We start from the raw sequence: 16,733 nt of genomic DNA, 5'->3' as shown, positions 1-16,733 counted from the left end.
AAAACGGTGTGTATGTGTGGTTGTGTCTTAGAGAGGATTTGTTCCAGTTAGAATAGTGCTATTTTTCTGACCACTTTCAAGCATTTGCATCTGGTTCATGGTGGAATTAAACAAAGTGAAATACAGATTTTTTTTTGTTGGTGTTTGTTTTAGCTTTTTAACAGTTCTTCAAACATCACCAAACAATCTGAGAATTTCCGTCTGAGTTTTGCCTTAAGGTTGCAGCTCAGTCCTCAACTACTGGCCCCAACTCCTCATCAGTCTTTCACACTGCAGTAAACGTTGCCAGCTGCCCCATAAAGACGGCGTCACGAGCAGGAAACCAGCCACTGCTGGTCTGATCCAGACAGATGAGGGAATGGATTCAAGGTGAGTGACATCAACAAGAAGCATTCAACAGTTAATCCAAGAAGTCTGATGTTACTCCAGCTTGTCAGAGATGAAAGAAAAAAAAGGCATCTCAAGAATAAGTCTTTGTTCCAGAGTAATGATAGAATGAGGCATTCATAAAATTTGCCACAGGGAGAGAGTGGAAAATAAGAACTCATCTACAGGGCAACCTTCAGATAACTTACAGGGTGGAAAAAGGCAGATTAGTTTAAAAGGCATTGATTTAGAAAGGTTTGCATTCAATTTAAAACACCCCTCCCCAACCACCCACTCATACACACACACTCTCTCTCTCACACACACACACTGCTATTTCCCCTCATCTCTCATCAACCTAAAATATTGGCAGAGAAACCAGATCATAGCTCTGTGATCTGGTTTCTTTTAGACATGAACCTTAACAATAAAATGTTTCTGATTTATTTCAACCTGTTGTATTTCTCACTGATGAGGTTACTGTGGCACTGTGGGTTTTTTCTCTCTCTTTGGCCACAAGTAGTGGCAGAAAACAGTAAGAGTTGTAATTTATGGGGGCAATCCATGTGCTGCATTTTAGAAAACTGATTATTATTTAAAGTGTACTTAAATATTTGCTTTTAATATCACTCTTTCTTTTAGTATTATTAAAAGCAATTTGAACCCATTGTTACGACCCCCTCTGGTAGGCGACAGGTGGGGAGAAACATACACAAGCCCTCTCACGAAATCAGAGTAAATAAGGGGTTTTATTGCAAACGTTAAACTGAAAACTGATGGGGCTGTTCAACAGACCACCGGGCAAACAATTAATACACAAAGAAAAGAACAGGCAAGAATAAAAGCTAAGGGTTAACTAAGGTGAGCCAGCAAACACAAGACTCTAATAAAACTAAGGTCAGCTCTATATCAGGGTTTACAAACACAGTTCAAATGCTAGGCAGACAAGGAAGACACTGCATGTTCACTTCAGAGCAGCAGTTCCCCACAGTGTGAAGAATCTTCAGCCTTTTTATACTCACAGGTGCAGAAAATCAGCCAGTCAGTTGGTCTTGGAGTGTCATGGGATCTCCAGGCAGCCAATCGTCCGTGTGGTCTGGCACACTTTGATCTGCATAAAAGAAGGCTGGCACAGGACTCCCAACAGCCAGTCATCCACGAGTCCTAGCACACTTGGATTTGCATAAACAAAAGGGCGGTCTCACTTCCTCCAAGGCCCAGGGCCGTAACACCCTTCCCCTTAAAATAAAAGACTATGTTTTGTATACACAGATTTCAATATTCGTGACAGACAACAAAACAAGTCATACTCACAACCGGGAGAGGCCATCAGCTCGTACATTTTCTGATCCTTTTATATGCTGAATCTCCAAGTTGTACTCTTGCAGCAGCAAGGCCCATCGCATGAGTCATTGATTGTGGTTAAACATTCGGGCAAGAAATACAAGTGGATTATGATCAGTGTACACTACAACAGGTAATGTGCCAGACCCCAAGTACACATGGAAGTGCTGAAGAACTAGCAACAAGGCCAATGTCTCCTTTTCAATGACAGAGTAATTTACCTAATGCTTGTTAAACTTGCGGGAGAAGTAACAAATGGGGTGGTCCAATCCCTGCAAGTCTTCTTGCAACAATACTGCCCCAGCCCCAACAGCACTGGCATCAACCTCTAACTTGAATGGACGCATCAAGTCGGGTGCAGTTAACACAGGAGTGTGGCATAGGAGGGCTTTTGCACTTTCAAAGGCATCCTGACACTCACCAGACCATAGGAAATCAACCTTAGGACTCAGTAGGTTGGTCAACGGCTGGACTATGGAGGAGAAGTTTTTGCAGAAGTTCCTGTGATAAACCACCATTCCCAGGAATCTGCGCAACTCCTGCCGGGTGGTAGGTGCGGGACACTCCATAATTACTGCAACCTTGGCGTTAAGGAGAGGCCATAGAGGACCTTATTCACCAACCTCTGGAACATCGCGGGTGCATTACACATCCCAAATGCCATGACTGTCGCGCTGACCTAGTAGGTGTGGCTGTTGCTCTTCTCTTCCTCCTCCTGCCCACTACCTGCTCTGTGCTGCTGCTTGTGCATGGCTGCTGATTTAGACCTTGTGCAATCTACAGCTAAGCGCGGCCTGGTGTGCGCCGCTCCGCCAGGTGAGCTGAATTAGAGCAATCAAGGGCTGGCGTGCCTAGTAGACCTTAAAATGCATGCAGCAGTCATTTGACCCGAGTGCGACATACTGAGAGGACAGCAAACAAGCAATCCACTTTCCACTGTGAGGAAGACTTTGAGCTAGACGGGCTATCGGTAAGCTCTTGGACTCGTATTTGCTGCTTATATGTTTGGGAACTATGGAAGCTCAATTGTGGAGATGTATTTATGTTTGGGAAGTAGTTACTGCATTTAAGTTTAAAAAGTTATTGATATTAAAATGAATGTTTAAGTTTGAATAAATTGTTTATGTAGATAGTGTTTCCCACATATTTATGTTAATTAATACTACTCTCTATTAGAATATTTGCAAACTCTAAAATGTATACTTTGTAAAATTTAATTGTTTATAAAAAGTGTAAATGCATGGTAGACACATTTTGTGTATTTAAGAACCAGTTTATTCCATCTTCCTTGTTTGAAATTACTCAGCTCTGTAATTAAAAAACCAATGAATGTAAAACTAACTTAAACTGGGTTAAATGATAGTCTAGACAAAAGTATTTTGCATTAGCTATGTTAAATGGCTTTACTGAAGTGTATATATTTTTGTTATTTCATTTGTATTCTGTATAATGCATTTAATTTACCTGAATGATTGATGAAATGTTCTTTGTTTTTGTGTTGAAAGGTTTTTCACCTACCTACCTACCTACCTATCAGCTAGCAAAATAAATTTGAGTGAAATTCAAAGTCTGGTCTTTTTCAAGTGTGGGCACCTCACAGACAGAGAACACTTGACAGTGAAAAACCGCCCTGGCCAGTAAAGAAACCGGCCTTGACCAGTGAAGACTCCACAAAAGCTCACCACAAAGATGGAGAAGACTGCACCTGGGGGCCTGGAGGAAATCGCAACTTGCCGTTTGCCTGTCCAATCAGTAACCAAGAAAGCAGCATGGCTGAGTCCAAGTCACTCGAAGAGCTGAAAATGGAGCGAACCACTGCAAAGAGACTGTTTTCCAGACTCACCAACCATATAATAAGGACCCACATGGATATGTCTGTAGAGGAGCTGCAGGATTCCTTCAAGAGACTCACAGCAGAGGGCTCCAAAGTGATTGACGTGAATGAGGAGCTTGAGGCCGCCTACATCACGCAGTGTGAAGCAGAGGGCACACTGGAGCTGATGGGCCAACAGAGAGCAGACGTCAAGAAAACGGAGAAAGAATGTGAGCAGAAGTTGAAGGAGGTGAAGCACCTGATCAGAGAGACACTGTGGACATCATATGGTGAAAAAGAACTGACCCTTGCTCTAAAATCAGCAGAAATGGTGTGTGAGAATGTCACATCCACTCAGCCTGATACACCCTTGGAGGCATATGATTTTATGCTCCACCATCTGGAAGAACTGGTGAAGAAAGCTAAGCAGGCACACCAGACGTGGAACCGCTGGGCTCCACCTGCTGAGGGGCGAGATTGTGATCGTCGACTAATGGAGCTCGAAACCTGCCTTCCAAAGCTGGTGTCAGGGAAGGCAGCCCTGATCAAAGCAGAGAGAATTAAAAGAGATGCCGACCAAGCAATTATCACAGTCCGCAACGCGGCCCCGGTCGCAGCCATAAAACTGAAAGCCACAGCTTTACCAAAGTTCACCGGCAGCCAGCGTGAGTTCTACAGATGGCGGAAGGAATGGGAGGCTCTGCAAAAGCAAGGTGAACCAACCAGGTCCATGGAAGTAAAGAAATTCCAACTTCTCGATAGCCTCGATGATAAAGTGGCCAAAGATCTGCGCCTGTCCACATACACCTCGGCCGATGAGATCTTCAGAGTCCTTGAGAACCGCTATGGAAATCAAGCCACCATCGCCATTGAAATCATTGAGGAGCTTCAAGCTATCCCTCCTGTCCGTAGCAACCAGCCTAGAAGAATTATAGAGCTTATCCACGCAGTTGAAAAGGCCCTCTATGATTTGAATGAGCTGGATCAAGCAAGTGCCATAAAGAACCTATTAGTAATAAAGTCTATTGAGAGCAAGCTGCCTGAGTCCCTAAAGAAAGACTGGCTTACCCACGCTGCTGATCCAAAGAATGCTGTGACTCATCAGAACCGGTTTGACAAGCTGCTTGCGTACCTCCAATCTCAAGAGTCCATCTACGAGCAGTTAGACCAGCTGAGAGACATCGACCCTGCCAAGGAGAGAACAAAGTTCCCAATAAAGTACGCCCGTACCAAGTCAGTTAAATCCAGTACTGATCCAGCAGGCTGCATCATCTGTGGGGACCTGAAGCACAAGAGAAAGCTCTACATCTGCAGACGGTTTAGAACCAACACAAAGTTACAGGAGAAAAAAGATGCAGTGCAGCAACTTGGAGCCTGCAAGAGGTGCCTCGAGATCCACGACGAACCCTGCAGAAAGACGACTTACCTGTGTGGAAATCCAGAATGCAAAGACCAGCATCATTACCTTCTTTGTCCCCTGCCACGACCCTTATCACAAAGGCCCAAGTCTGGTCCGGCGAGAGCTGAGGGGAGGAGGTACACAGAGGTTCAAGAAGAGTTCATCTCTAAACTATCGCCAGAGCTAGCGCAGCGGTGTCGGGAAGCTTTCTGCAACGTCTCATCACGAGCCTTCAACTCCATGGCAGCAGAGAGAGGTCTCCTGGAGGAGACTGGTCTAAAAGAGTACCCTGTGATCCTGATGCTCCTTGACGTCATCGCCAATGATGGGCAGAGAATTGGGACACTGATTGATCTAGCATCTGACACAAACTACATAACCCATAAAGCTGCAAGTAAGCTCAACCTTCGCAGTGAAGACGTCATGCTTGTCATCCAGGGTGTCGGAGGTATGAAGGTGTCTGTGGCAACCAAGCGCTACCTTCTCAAGATCCGTGTCAACACCTCAAGAGGAACTTTAAAGCCTCACCAGTTAGTTTGCTATGGTCTTGACAAGATTGCTGAAGTGGAAAGACATGTTCCACCTCAGAAGCTACAGAAGATCTTCCCTGACATCCCTCTCCAAGACCTCATCAGACCCAGAGAGATCCAGCTTCTAATCAGCCATAAAGAAGGCCAGCTGGTGCCCCAAAAGATCCGCTCCATCGGTGACCTGGTTCTCTGGGATGGTCCACTTGGCAAGACAATTGGGGGCACGCATCCAGATCTCTTTGAGGAAGTCACCTTAACGGCCCACACCTCCAAGACTCACTTTGCAAGATCAATGAGAGCTGCTGCATTCAAGTACCAAGAGTTCACTAAAGACCTAGCTTCCTGTCAGCATCCTGATCACCCTGAGACTCTATCCACCACACCTACCAGCAGCAGAGACTTTCTGAAGTGGTGGAGGTGGGAAAGCATCGGAGCCGCTTGCCAGCCGAGATGTGGAGGGTGTCGTTGTGGGAGCTGCCAGCCAGGGGGTAAAGAAATGACGCTCGCAGAAGAGAGGGAGATGGAGATTGTGAGGAATGGCCTGACTTATTCAACTGGAGATGACCACAGCAGTGAACCACATTGGCATGCCAAATACCCATGGGTAGAAGATCCAGCAACCTTGCCAAATAACAGGAAAGCGGCAGAAGCAACATTCATCAGAACTGAGATGAAGCTATCTAAAGAACCTGAATGGAAGACGGCCTATGCAGCACAAGTTCATGAGATGGTAAACCGCAGAGCTGCAGTGAAACTGTCCAAAGAAGTCCTGCAGAGTTGGACTGGGCCAGTATGGTATATAAGCCACCTCATCGCGCCAAACCCACACTCGGTCTCTACCCCAGTGAGGCTGGTGTGGAACAGCAGCCAGAAGTACAGAGGCCTCAGCCTGAATGACATCCTCATCAAAGGTCCTGATGTCCTGAACCCGATAAGAGCTGTCCTGCTGAGGTTCCGAGCTGGTGTCTACGCTGCCCTTGGTGACATCCGCAAGATGTACAACTCCGTCTGGCTGGAAGATCGAGAGGTCCACTTGCACAGATTCTTGTGGCGTGACACAGAAGATGCAGGCATAGAAGACTATGCCATAACAAGAGTCAACATTGGAGACAAACCTGCTGGTTGCGTAGCCCAAGTCGCCATGAGAGAAACTGCAAACCTACCTTCATTCAGTCACTTCAAAGAAGAGAAACGTGTGCTGGAAGAAGATGCTTATGTCGATGACATCCTGACATCACACAATGACCTTGACCATCTGAGACGCCTAACAGACAACATCGAGCACATCCTGAGAGCTGGAGGATTCTACATGAAGCCTTGGGTCTACTCCAGTCAAAGTGGGAGGGAGGAGTCAAAGAAAGAGTTGCCTCGATCAGAGCCAAAGACTATGATCCTGCCAAACCAGCTGACTGAAGATGACAACAAAGCCCTTGGCCTTGGCTACACCATCAGTGATGACAAGCTTCATGTCATGGTTGCAGTGAACTTCTCAAAGAAAAGGAGGAAAATGCGCCTTGGTCAAGACCTGCTCAGAGAAGAAGTCAGAGAGCAAACACCTGATCCACTCACCAGGCGAGAACTGCTAAGCCAAGTCTCCGGCCTATATGACCCACTCGGTCTTGTGACTCCCGTCAAACAAAAGGGTGCCATCCTGGTAAGGAGAGCTTTCCAAGAAGCAAAAATAAAGCACTGCCTCGAAGACACATGGGACGCAGCCTTGTCTGAAGGTCTCCGAGAAGATGCCATAAAGCTTCTGGAAGAGTATGCTGACCTGAAGAAACTGCATTTCACTAGAGCCCTGACTCCACCAGATCCCTGTGCAGAGCCCAGTGCCATCACGTTCTCTGATGGCAGTGAACATGCATATGGCGCAGTGATGTACCTTCGCTGGAGCTGCAGCCATAGTGTCATCGTGAGACTAGTAGAGTCCAAAGCCAAACTGACGCCTCTCAACCACAAAGGCGATCCTATTAAAGCAGAGATGTGTGGCGCCGTCTTTGCTGCCCGTCTGAAGACCTACTTCCAGAGACACTGCAGAATCCAGGTCAATAAATGGTACCACCTCGTCGACAGCCAAACAGTCTTGGGTGCAATCCAGCGTGAGAGCTACGGTTTCCAGACCTCCTTCGCAAACCGCGTTGGTGAAATCCAGAGTAGCACTGATGTCCAAGATTGGTGGTGGATTCCCGGGTCAGCAAACATTGCAGACATTCTCACCAGAGGGGCCAGTCCAAATGTCCTAACCGAGGACTCCGAGTGGCAGTCGGGTCCAAAGTTTCTCCAACTTCCTGAGGATGAGTGGCTGAAGAAATCCGCCGGAGAAGTTGCTGCCCAAGCTCGAGAAAAGGTCACAAAGCTACAGAAAAAGACTTTTGTTGCAGTCCTTACCAGACTCCACATCAAGGCAGCTCAGGACTCAGCACACGTAGAGTCGAGAAGACCACTGGCAGGAGTAGCAACCCAACAGCTAATCGACGAAAGGCGATTCAGCAACCTGAGAAGGCTGATTGGGATGGTGGTGTGGGTCTGGAGGGTTGCAAAAAAGTTCATGAGATCCAAGACCAGAGACCAAGAAAAGTGGGAGGTAGTACCATCTTCAGGTGTCCTCACAGTCAGCGAGAGACGAGATGCTTTTCGAGACCTTTGCCTAGCAGCACAAGAGGGCGTCAACTTCCCAAGCACCACAACAGACAGACTAGTCGTTTACAGAGACCAAATAAGTGGACTTCTAGTTTGTGGTGGCAGAATCCAGACCTTCAAAAAAGACCGCAAAGCCGTTCCCCTTCTACCATTCCAAGCCTGGTTATCCACCCTCCTCGCCAGAGAAGCACACAGCGAGGGACATGACGGAGTGGCAGGAACCTTACTGCGGATGAGAATGAAGGCTTGGGTTGTAAGAGGAAGAATTATTGCCCAAAAGGTTGTTGACCAGTGCATCATCTGCAAGAAAGCAAAGGCAAGAACCTGTAAGCAAGTAATGGGAGACTTACCTGAAGAGAGGTCAAATCCTGCTGCACCATTCGAATTCACATCTGTCGACCTGTTTGGACCCTATCATGTGAGGGATGATGTCAAGAGAAGAGTGACCATGGAAGTTTGGGGAGTTGTGTTTTGCTGTATGGCAAGCCGAGCCATTCATGTCGAACTAGCGAGCACACTATCAACAGAGAGCTTCCTGCTTGCCTACCAGAGGTTCACCTCTGTCCGAGGCCATCCCCGAAAAATCTGGTCAGATCCTGGCACAAACTTTGTCGGCGCCAAACCTATACTAGAAGAAATGTATGCTTACCTGAGACAGCAAAACAAGGAGTCACTTGAAGAGTACTCTGCCAAAAATGAGACCACCTGGGCATGGAAGATTCTTCCTGCTGACTCACCTCACCGAAATGGGGCCGCCGAAGCTGCTGTCAGAGTTACCAAGAGAGCCCTTCATACGCTTGGCAATGCGGAGGCTCTTACCTTCAGTGAGTTTCTGACAGCACTCCAGCTAGCTGCCAACCTTGCAAATGAGAGACCCATTGATGCCAGAATTCAGAGCCGAGAAGATCGCATTGACTACATCACGCCGAATAATCTGTTACTTGGTCGAGCCACACAAAGTGGGGACTTCAAAACTATCGACTTCACAAATTATCCTTTCTTTTTTTTTTTTTTTTTTTTTTTTTTTTTTTCGCCTGTCCCATTTGGTTCTTTAGCCGTCAGAATTGTTGTCTGAAGACCAACAAGGATACCCAATGGATTTATTTTGCCAAATGGATCATCATGGCATTGCCGTATTGGTCCATTTGATCGACCTTTGTTTTTATTATTTATTTTATTTTCAGTTGTTACAGACGGGACAGACATGAGTGAGGGATAGGAAAGGGAGAAAGAAAGAGGAAGGAAAAGAAAAACAGAAGGGGAGAGGGACAGTGAGAAAGGGGGGAAGAAAAAATATCTCCGGGATCACCTGTTGAGAGAAAAAGAATAGAAAACAAGCAAAAAAAACCCCAAAACAAAGCAACATACTATACACAACACCATCGCATTAATCTAGCTAAGTGTAAACAGCAGTAAATACTAAATATTGAATGTTGTTGTGCAGCACGCAGGACAGACAGCGCACAATGTGCTTTGAAGTAGCAGCCAAGAAAGGTGTGATTTAAGTCTACGAACAGTGAACACCCCTGTGCACACCTGTGTGGATCGGCGCGCTTGTATTCAAATGGTTTCCCCATGTAATGGTCTGCTAGAGGATGTAGAGAGCCATAGCCCCGTCCCCCAGGGCATGAAGCAGGCATGGAGGAGATCCAGGCCCCAGACATCCAGAGGCCCCAGAGTGCAAGAGCCCAAGGAGGACCACCGGAGGGGCATCCGTGCCACCTTCATGGGAAGGGCTGAGGATCCCCAGACGAGGGGTCACCCAGTAGCCACCGGGCAGAAGCTAGAGGGGGCTGCACCGGCGTGCCCGCCGGCTCCGCCGGCAGCCAGCTGTGCCAGAGTGAACCGAGCCGCAGGCACAGAGGCCGGAGGCCCGAGGGCCCCCCGCGCCCCGGAAGAGGCCTGACCGAGCAGCAGGCGCCAGGCCCCGCCAAGTAGCCACCGGGAGTGAGCTGGCACATGACCTGAGCGCCCAGCCCCGGACACCAAGAACCAACAATGCACCGACCCCTGAGGGCATCAGTCACCGGCAGGGAGTGTGGTGAGGGGAGATAGGCCTCCACACTTTGGAGGGCCTTGGAGTTCCCAGAGAGGTGGAGTCTAAGACCCGACCTGACATATAGACACAGACAAACAGGCACACACAGACACAGACATGCATTCCCACCCTCATGCACACATATACAAACACTCAGCACTCACCCAACGTAGGAATAAACGTAAGTGGACATGTACACACAATCACACTCCCCAAACATACTCTATACCCCGGGTCCAGGTATCCTCACCCCCAGAGATGGAAACGGCACCCAGACCCAAGAGATGTTACCCTTCCCTCCGGGGTGGAGGCAAGCAGACCGCCCCAGGCTCCGCAGCAGCAGGGAGGCCAATCGGACAGCCAGCATCTCTTCCCAGCCCCCCCGCCCCGACGGCTAGCAGAGAACGGGGGTGTGTTAAGACCCCATACCTCCCTCCTCCCGCTCAAGTGTAGTGTTGCTGCGTGTTGCTCTAAAGTGTATTTAAAACAAGGGAGAGCATGGTGCTGCTGCCAGAGAGCAGCAGGTGTTAGCACGGCCCCTCCCGAGAACCCTCAATGTCTACATGGATTTAAAATTGAGAGGTGGGCACCGGCGCCAGAGGTAGGTTTGAATACACAGACCGTCTACTGGACGCCGTTAACGTGCCCACCCTCAAGGCCCTATATATATATATGTGTGTGTGTTATGAGAGTGTAAGTAATGTGGATGTCTAAGTTGTGAGATAAAATTGAGGCACAGGTGGCCAGAAGAGGACGGGGGGGGGGGGGGGGATGTCTCCCCTGCACCCTGGTGACACACCCGCACCCCAAAGCCCTACCTGTGTGGGTGGGTGTGGTGGAGCGGGAAGAGGGAGGCAGCCGGGGATGGGGAGGAAAAGAAGGGAGGGGAGGGTGTCCCTCCCTAGGGCCAGCTCCCCCGCTGACCCCAATATGCACCCCCATCCTCTGGCATCCACCAAGGCAAGGGAGCCCAGGCCCATCCAGACCGGGGCCTACGGCAGCAGCACCGCCAAGCCCCACAGGACCCGGGGCAGCCCACCCCACCCCACCGCAGAGGAAACTGTACCCACCCCAACATTCAATCATCTCCCAGACTACACAAGACACAGACACCCAGGTTAAGTTTATTCTCCACCTCTCCTATGTCTCTCCCCCACCTGCAGAGTGGACTCCTGCAAAGATGGAACAACCTCCCTGCCAGTTCAAGAGCCCCCCGGTTAGGCCGATGCACAAGAGGCCCCCTGCGCCAGGGCTGAGCCCCCGTGCACCCACCCGCCCACAACCTCGGCGACACACCGACGAGGACCGAAGCCCCCAAGGTCCAGCCAGAGCCCCAGCACGGAGGCGAAGCACCCCCGAACCCCAAACCCCCACGCCCGCCCCGGATCCACTCAGGGGCAGCCAGGCCACCAGGCCAGTAACCTACGTCCGCCAGCACAGACCATCCTCCAGCCCCGCTGCACGCTCCGCGGCCACGAGGAGAACAACCTCTGAGAGCGACCAGAGCCACTAACCAGGTTATGAACACAACCCCCGGGTTAAGCCCTCCAGGGATAACGTCTCTAGGGGTCCTCCAGGTGCCCTAAGCCCATCCCAACCTCCACATCAACCACAATAGCCAAGGCGGGACCAAACCACGACCCCCTACCCCCGCTAGGTGATGGAGCCGATCAAAGGAGCCCAGAGGGATTGATCTAATGCGGTGGCAGAGGCTATATCGAGACTAATGTGATCTATTAGATAGTTTCTATATTGGCTAGAATTAAGATTATTTTTATTTTTCCAGTTCATGAGGACCGTTTTCTTGGCGATGCATAGGGCAATAAAAACCATGTGGACTGTATTCATTTCTGTAGTGACATCATCCAAATTTCCCAACAAGCATACTAAAGGGGAGGTTGGAATTTTACATTTCAGTTTATTATCCTTATAAATTATCCTTTCAAAAGGCTGAAGGAAGTACAAACCATGGTCAACAACTTCTGGAGGTCCTGGAGCCAACTCGCTGGACCAAACCTGTTCATCCGCAGTAAGTGGCATACTGCAGAGAGAAACATTGCTGTTGGAGACATAGTTTGGCTCTGCGACCAAAATGCCCTTAGAGGGCAGTTCAGACTCGCAAAAGTCATCAGCGTGAATCCTGATTCCAGAGGGATTGTTCGAGATGTGCATGTGAGGGTCTCTCCAAGTTCCAGCATTGCAGTCAAGAGTCCAAAATCTGCTACCAGAAGTCCTGAGCTGGGCACCATTTTACATCGGGACATCCGGCGTCTTGTGGTCCTTTTACCGGTGGAAGATCAAGCAAGGGACCAGCCCACCTGACTGCGATCTTTCCAGGCAGTGCTGAGCAAAGATCGAGTGGGAGGTGTCGCGCTGACCTAGTAGGTGTGGCTGTTGCTCTTCTCTTCCTCCTCCTGCCCACTACCTGCTCTGTGCTGCTGCTTGTGCATGGCTGCTGATTTAGACCTTGTGCAATCTACAGCTAAGCGCGGCCTGGTGTGCGCCGCTCCGCCAGGTGAGCTGAATTAGAGCAATCAAGGGCTGGCGTGCCTAGTAGACCTTAAAATGCATGCAGCAGTCATTTGACCCGAGTGCGACATACTGAGAGGACAGCAAACAAGCAATCCACTTTCCACTGTGAGGAAGACTTTGAGCTAGACGGGCTATCGGTAAGCTCTTGGACTCGTATTTGCTGCTTATATGTTTGGGAACTATGGAAGCTCAATTGTGGAGATGTATTTATGTTTGGGAAGTAGTTACTGCATTTAAGTTTAAAAAGTTATTGATATTAAAATGAATGTTTAAGTTTGAATAAATTGTTTATGTAGATAGTGTTTCCCACATATTTATGTTAATTAATACTACTCTCTATTAGAATATTTGCAAACTCTAAAATGTATACTTTGTAAAATTTAATTGTTTATAAAAAGTGTAAATGCATGGTAGACACATTTTGTGTATTTAAGAACCAGTTTATTCCATCTTCCTTGTTTGAAATTACTCAGCTCTGTAATTAAAAAACCAATGAATGTAAAACTAACTTAAACTGGGTTAAATGATAGTCTAGACAAAAGTATTTTGCATTAGCTATGTTAAATGGCTTTACTGAAGTGTATATATTTTTGTTATTTCATTTGTATTCTGTATAATGCATTTAATTTACCTGAATGATTGATGAAATGTTCTTTGTTTTTGTGTTGAAAGGTTTTTCACCTACCTACCTACCTATCAGCTAGCAAAATAAATTTGAGTGAAATTCAAAGTCTGGTCTTTTTCAAGTGTGGGCACCTCACAGACAGAGAACACTTGACAATGACAGTGTACTGTAGTGATGTGTCGGTCGCGAACGAAACGGCTCTTAGAGCCGGATCTTTGACATGAACGACGCATGCCAGCTCCTCATCGCGAGCCGGCTCCTCATCGCGAGCCGTGGGTTTTTTATTTTTCTTTCTCTCGCACTTTTTTCCACTTCACTTCATGAGTACCATTCACAGAGAGTTGGGGAATGGCTGCAATCAATGTAATGTAAGATGGCGAAAGATGTACCCTTAGGCCCCCTCCTCAATTCAGAGATGGTCTTTCCCTTTTCACGTAAATGGCCTCCTTGACTCCATGCTCAAACCAGCTTTCTTTCCTGTCCAAGACGTGTACATCCTCATCCTTGAAAGAGTGTCCACTGGCCTGTAGGTGTGAATAGACTGCAGAGTCCTGGCCTGACGAGGTAGCTCTTCTGTGTTGTGCCATCCGCTTCGCCAGAGGTTGTTTGGTTTCCCCGATGTATAAATCCTGGCAATCCTCCTGGCACTTAACAGCGTACACTATGTTACTCTGTTTGTGTCGGGGGACCCAATCCTTGGGGTGGACCAGTTTGGTACTCATAGCCATTGATCGGTGGTCTTTGATCAGTGGGTTTTGGTCAGTGGTTGTTGATCAATGGTCATGAGAATTTGCATAATTATGATTAAGGAACTGACCTCACAGCCCATTGTTCCTTCAGTGGGCTGGTTTCAGTCATTATGCAAATGTGCTGTTTATAAGATTGGGGAAACCTGCAGACAGCTGAGACTAAAAAAGTCACTTGGATGAGAGACGAAACGTCTCTCCCACAAAACGCTACGTCCAGATGAACAGAATCAACTTTTTGGAGAAGGATTCAGAAAGTTTATTTATGCAGGCCCATATGACAGAGAATGTGTTTAATTGTGTTGTGGTTTGCAGTGTTTTGTGTTGTTTCACTTTAAATTTGTTTAAAAGGAGAAAAGCTGAAAATGTAAGTAGGTAAAAGTTGAAATGTGAATAGTTGGTTTTTGTATTATATGATTTATTTATTACATTTTATGTGGAGTGAATAAATAAAAGTATATTTACGGTGGCCCCTAGAGACAAAGCACGTGCAAACTTCAAAACACGTACGAACTCTGAAGCACGTACAAACCCTGAAGCAAACTTACAAACTCCAAAACACGTGAAAACTCCAAAACACATAAAAAACTACATAGCACGTACAAACTCCGAAGCACGTACAAACTCCAAAACATGTAAAAACTCAGAAGCACATAAAAACTCAGAAGCACGTGAAAACTCCAAAACACGTACAAAAGACAACAGAAGTGCTCCAAAATGCTAGGCGCAGTGTTGAGCTTTTTTTTACCTAGTGGCTACACAAGCCAGCAAGTACCAACGAGTGGTGTGTAGTAACAGGTAAATGAACCTTTTTTTTTTTTAATTATTTGAATATATATGAGTGCTTGTCTATAAATACACAAACAATACACATATGCTTTCAATTGTGTAATTTAAGTGATCTAGGTAGCTCTGTTTTGGAAGTGCAGTTAACGCCAGCAATGTGTTTTGGAGTTTGTACGTGCTTTTTGGAGTTTGTACGTGTTTTGTCTCTAGTGGCCACCGCATATATTTATATATAAACATATATAAATAAAACCACTTTTTTTTTTTTACATTAGTAATTCCTTTTGTGCATAATTTTATATTGTTGTTAATAATAAATTAATTAAAGCAACAAAACAACCTGAAGAGCCGGTTCAGAGCCGAAAGAGCCGGCTCTTTTTAGTGAGCCGAGCCGAAAGAGCCGGTTCTCGAAAAAGAGCCGGAAATCCCATCACTAGTGTACTGCAAAAAGGTGCCGGGCGTTACGAAAGCTCAAATGTTAGAAGCACGCTTGGTTCAGGGGACTTGACAATAGCCTTTGAGAAGTTCCAAGGCCATTCCAATACTGTCCACGCAATCCTCAATTCTAGGGAGTGGATATGAGTCTAGGACAGTAACGCCGTTTACTTTACGGAAGTCAGTGATAAAACGAGGTGAACCATCTGGTTTTGCTTCTAGCAAGCATGGTGAGCTCCACGGGCTCTGACTGGGCTCTGCCAAACCGTGTTGTAGCAGGTACTCAGTTTCCTGCTTCATCAACAAACGTTTGCTGGGATTTACGCGATAAGGGTGTTGTTTGATGGGCTTTACATTTTGAACGTCTATGTCATGTTTTAGCACTGTAGTGCGGGTAGGCACATCACCAAATAAACAGGGGTACTCATGGACCAAACTAGCTACGTCTTCTTGTTGCTCGGGAGACAGGTGATCAAGCTGACTCCGGAGTGATTTTAACTCTTCAGAGTTAGGCAAGTGGGGCCTAGAACAACTGGAGTAGTTCAGTTTTAAACCATCAGCCTCGTCTGTGCTTCTACCTCTGAGTGACTGAAGACGGCCATAGGAGCACAGCACCCAGTGGATTTTGGTTGGGGATGGGAATGGTATAACTTTAACCTGTTTATATGGCAAACACGAATTTTGCGTCTTCGATTTGGCGTGCCGATTATGTAATCGGTTTCTCCTACTCTTTCGCGTACCTCATAAGGACCCTCATACTTAGCAGAAAGAGATGATCTGGGGACAGGCAAGAGAACAAGTACTTTATCTCCTACCTGGAATTGTCGTTTGACAGCAGCCTTATCATAAGTGTGTTTATAAATGGATGGGAGAGGCGTGAGTTTCTCAAAATGGGCTCATTGAGTCAGCACGGACAGTGTTGGGGAGTAACGGAATACATGTACCGCCGTTACGTATTTAAAATACAAAATATGAGTAACTGTATTCCGTTACAGTTACCGTTTAAAAAGGTGGTATTTAGAATACAGTTACTTTGTTGAAATAAATGGATTACACTGCGGTACTTTCCTGTTTCATATTGTGGCGGGTCAGGCCTGTTTGGGTTTTGTTTGACAGCTACGTTCTGTTGTTCCAGGTGGCAGAGTTACGGTTGCCATGGTTGCAGGGCGACGCTGTCTCTCTCTCTCTCTGCGACTGTGTGTTTCCTGGGTGAGAGAGCGCCTTTTTGTTGTTGTTGTTATTGTTGTGCTAAACTAACAGGCAGAATGCTACAAGCATAGCTCTAAAGAATGTAGCATCATGGGCAGTGTAGTCCGTGTTGCAGGGAGAATGGACCGCCATACACGTTATGCGTTATGTGTGAGCAGGAGGAGGGAGAAAAAGGATAGTGGAAAAGTACAGCAGTCATTGAGCAAAAACGGGAGCTGGAAGCATGTAAATATAATAATAACCACTGCAGCCAAGAAGAGTGCCTGACGA

General features: G+C 47.1%; 1 protein-coding gene across 1 annotated transcript; it reads left to right on the top strand.

Moving 5' to 3' along the window:
• Positions 1-960: 960 nt before the first annotated feature.
• Positions 961-12,452, top strand: LOC146525042 (uncharacterized). Its single transcript, XM_085160295.1, has 3 exons — positions 961-2,680; positions 3,216-9,028; positions 12,080-12,452. Exons 2-3 carry the CDS (start codon positions 3,480-3,482, stop codon positions 12,450-12,452), a joined length of 5,922 nt encoding a protein of 1,973 aa, XP_085016421.1. The 5' UTR covers positions 961-2,680; positions 3,216-3,479.
• Positions 12,453-16,733: the final 4,281 nt, after the last annotated feature.

This window comes from Neolamprologus multifasciatus, chromosome 1 (assembly GCF_963576455.1).
Source record: "Neolamprologus multifasciatus chromosome 1, fNeoMul1.2, whole genome shotgun sequence".
NCBI lineage: Eukaryota > Metazoa > Chordata > Actinopteri > Cichliformes > Cichlidae > Neolamprologus > Neolamprologus multifasciatus.
This window is presented reverse-complemented; position numbering and strand designations above follow the sequence as displayed.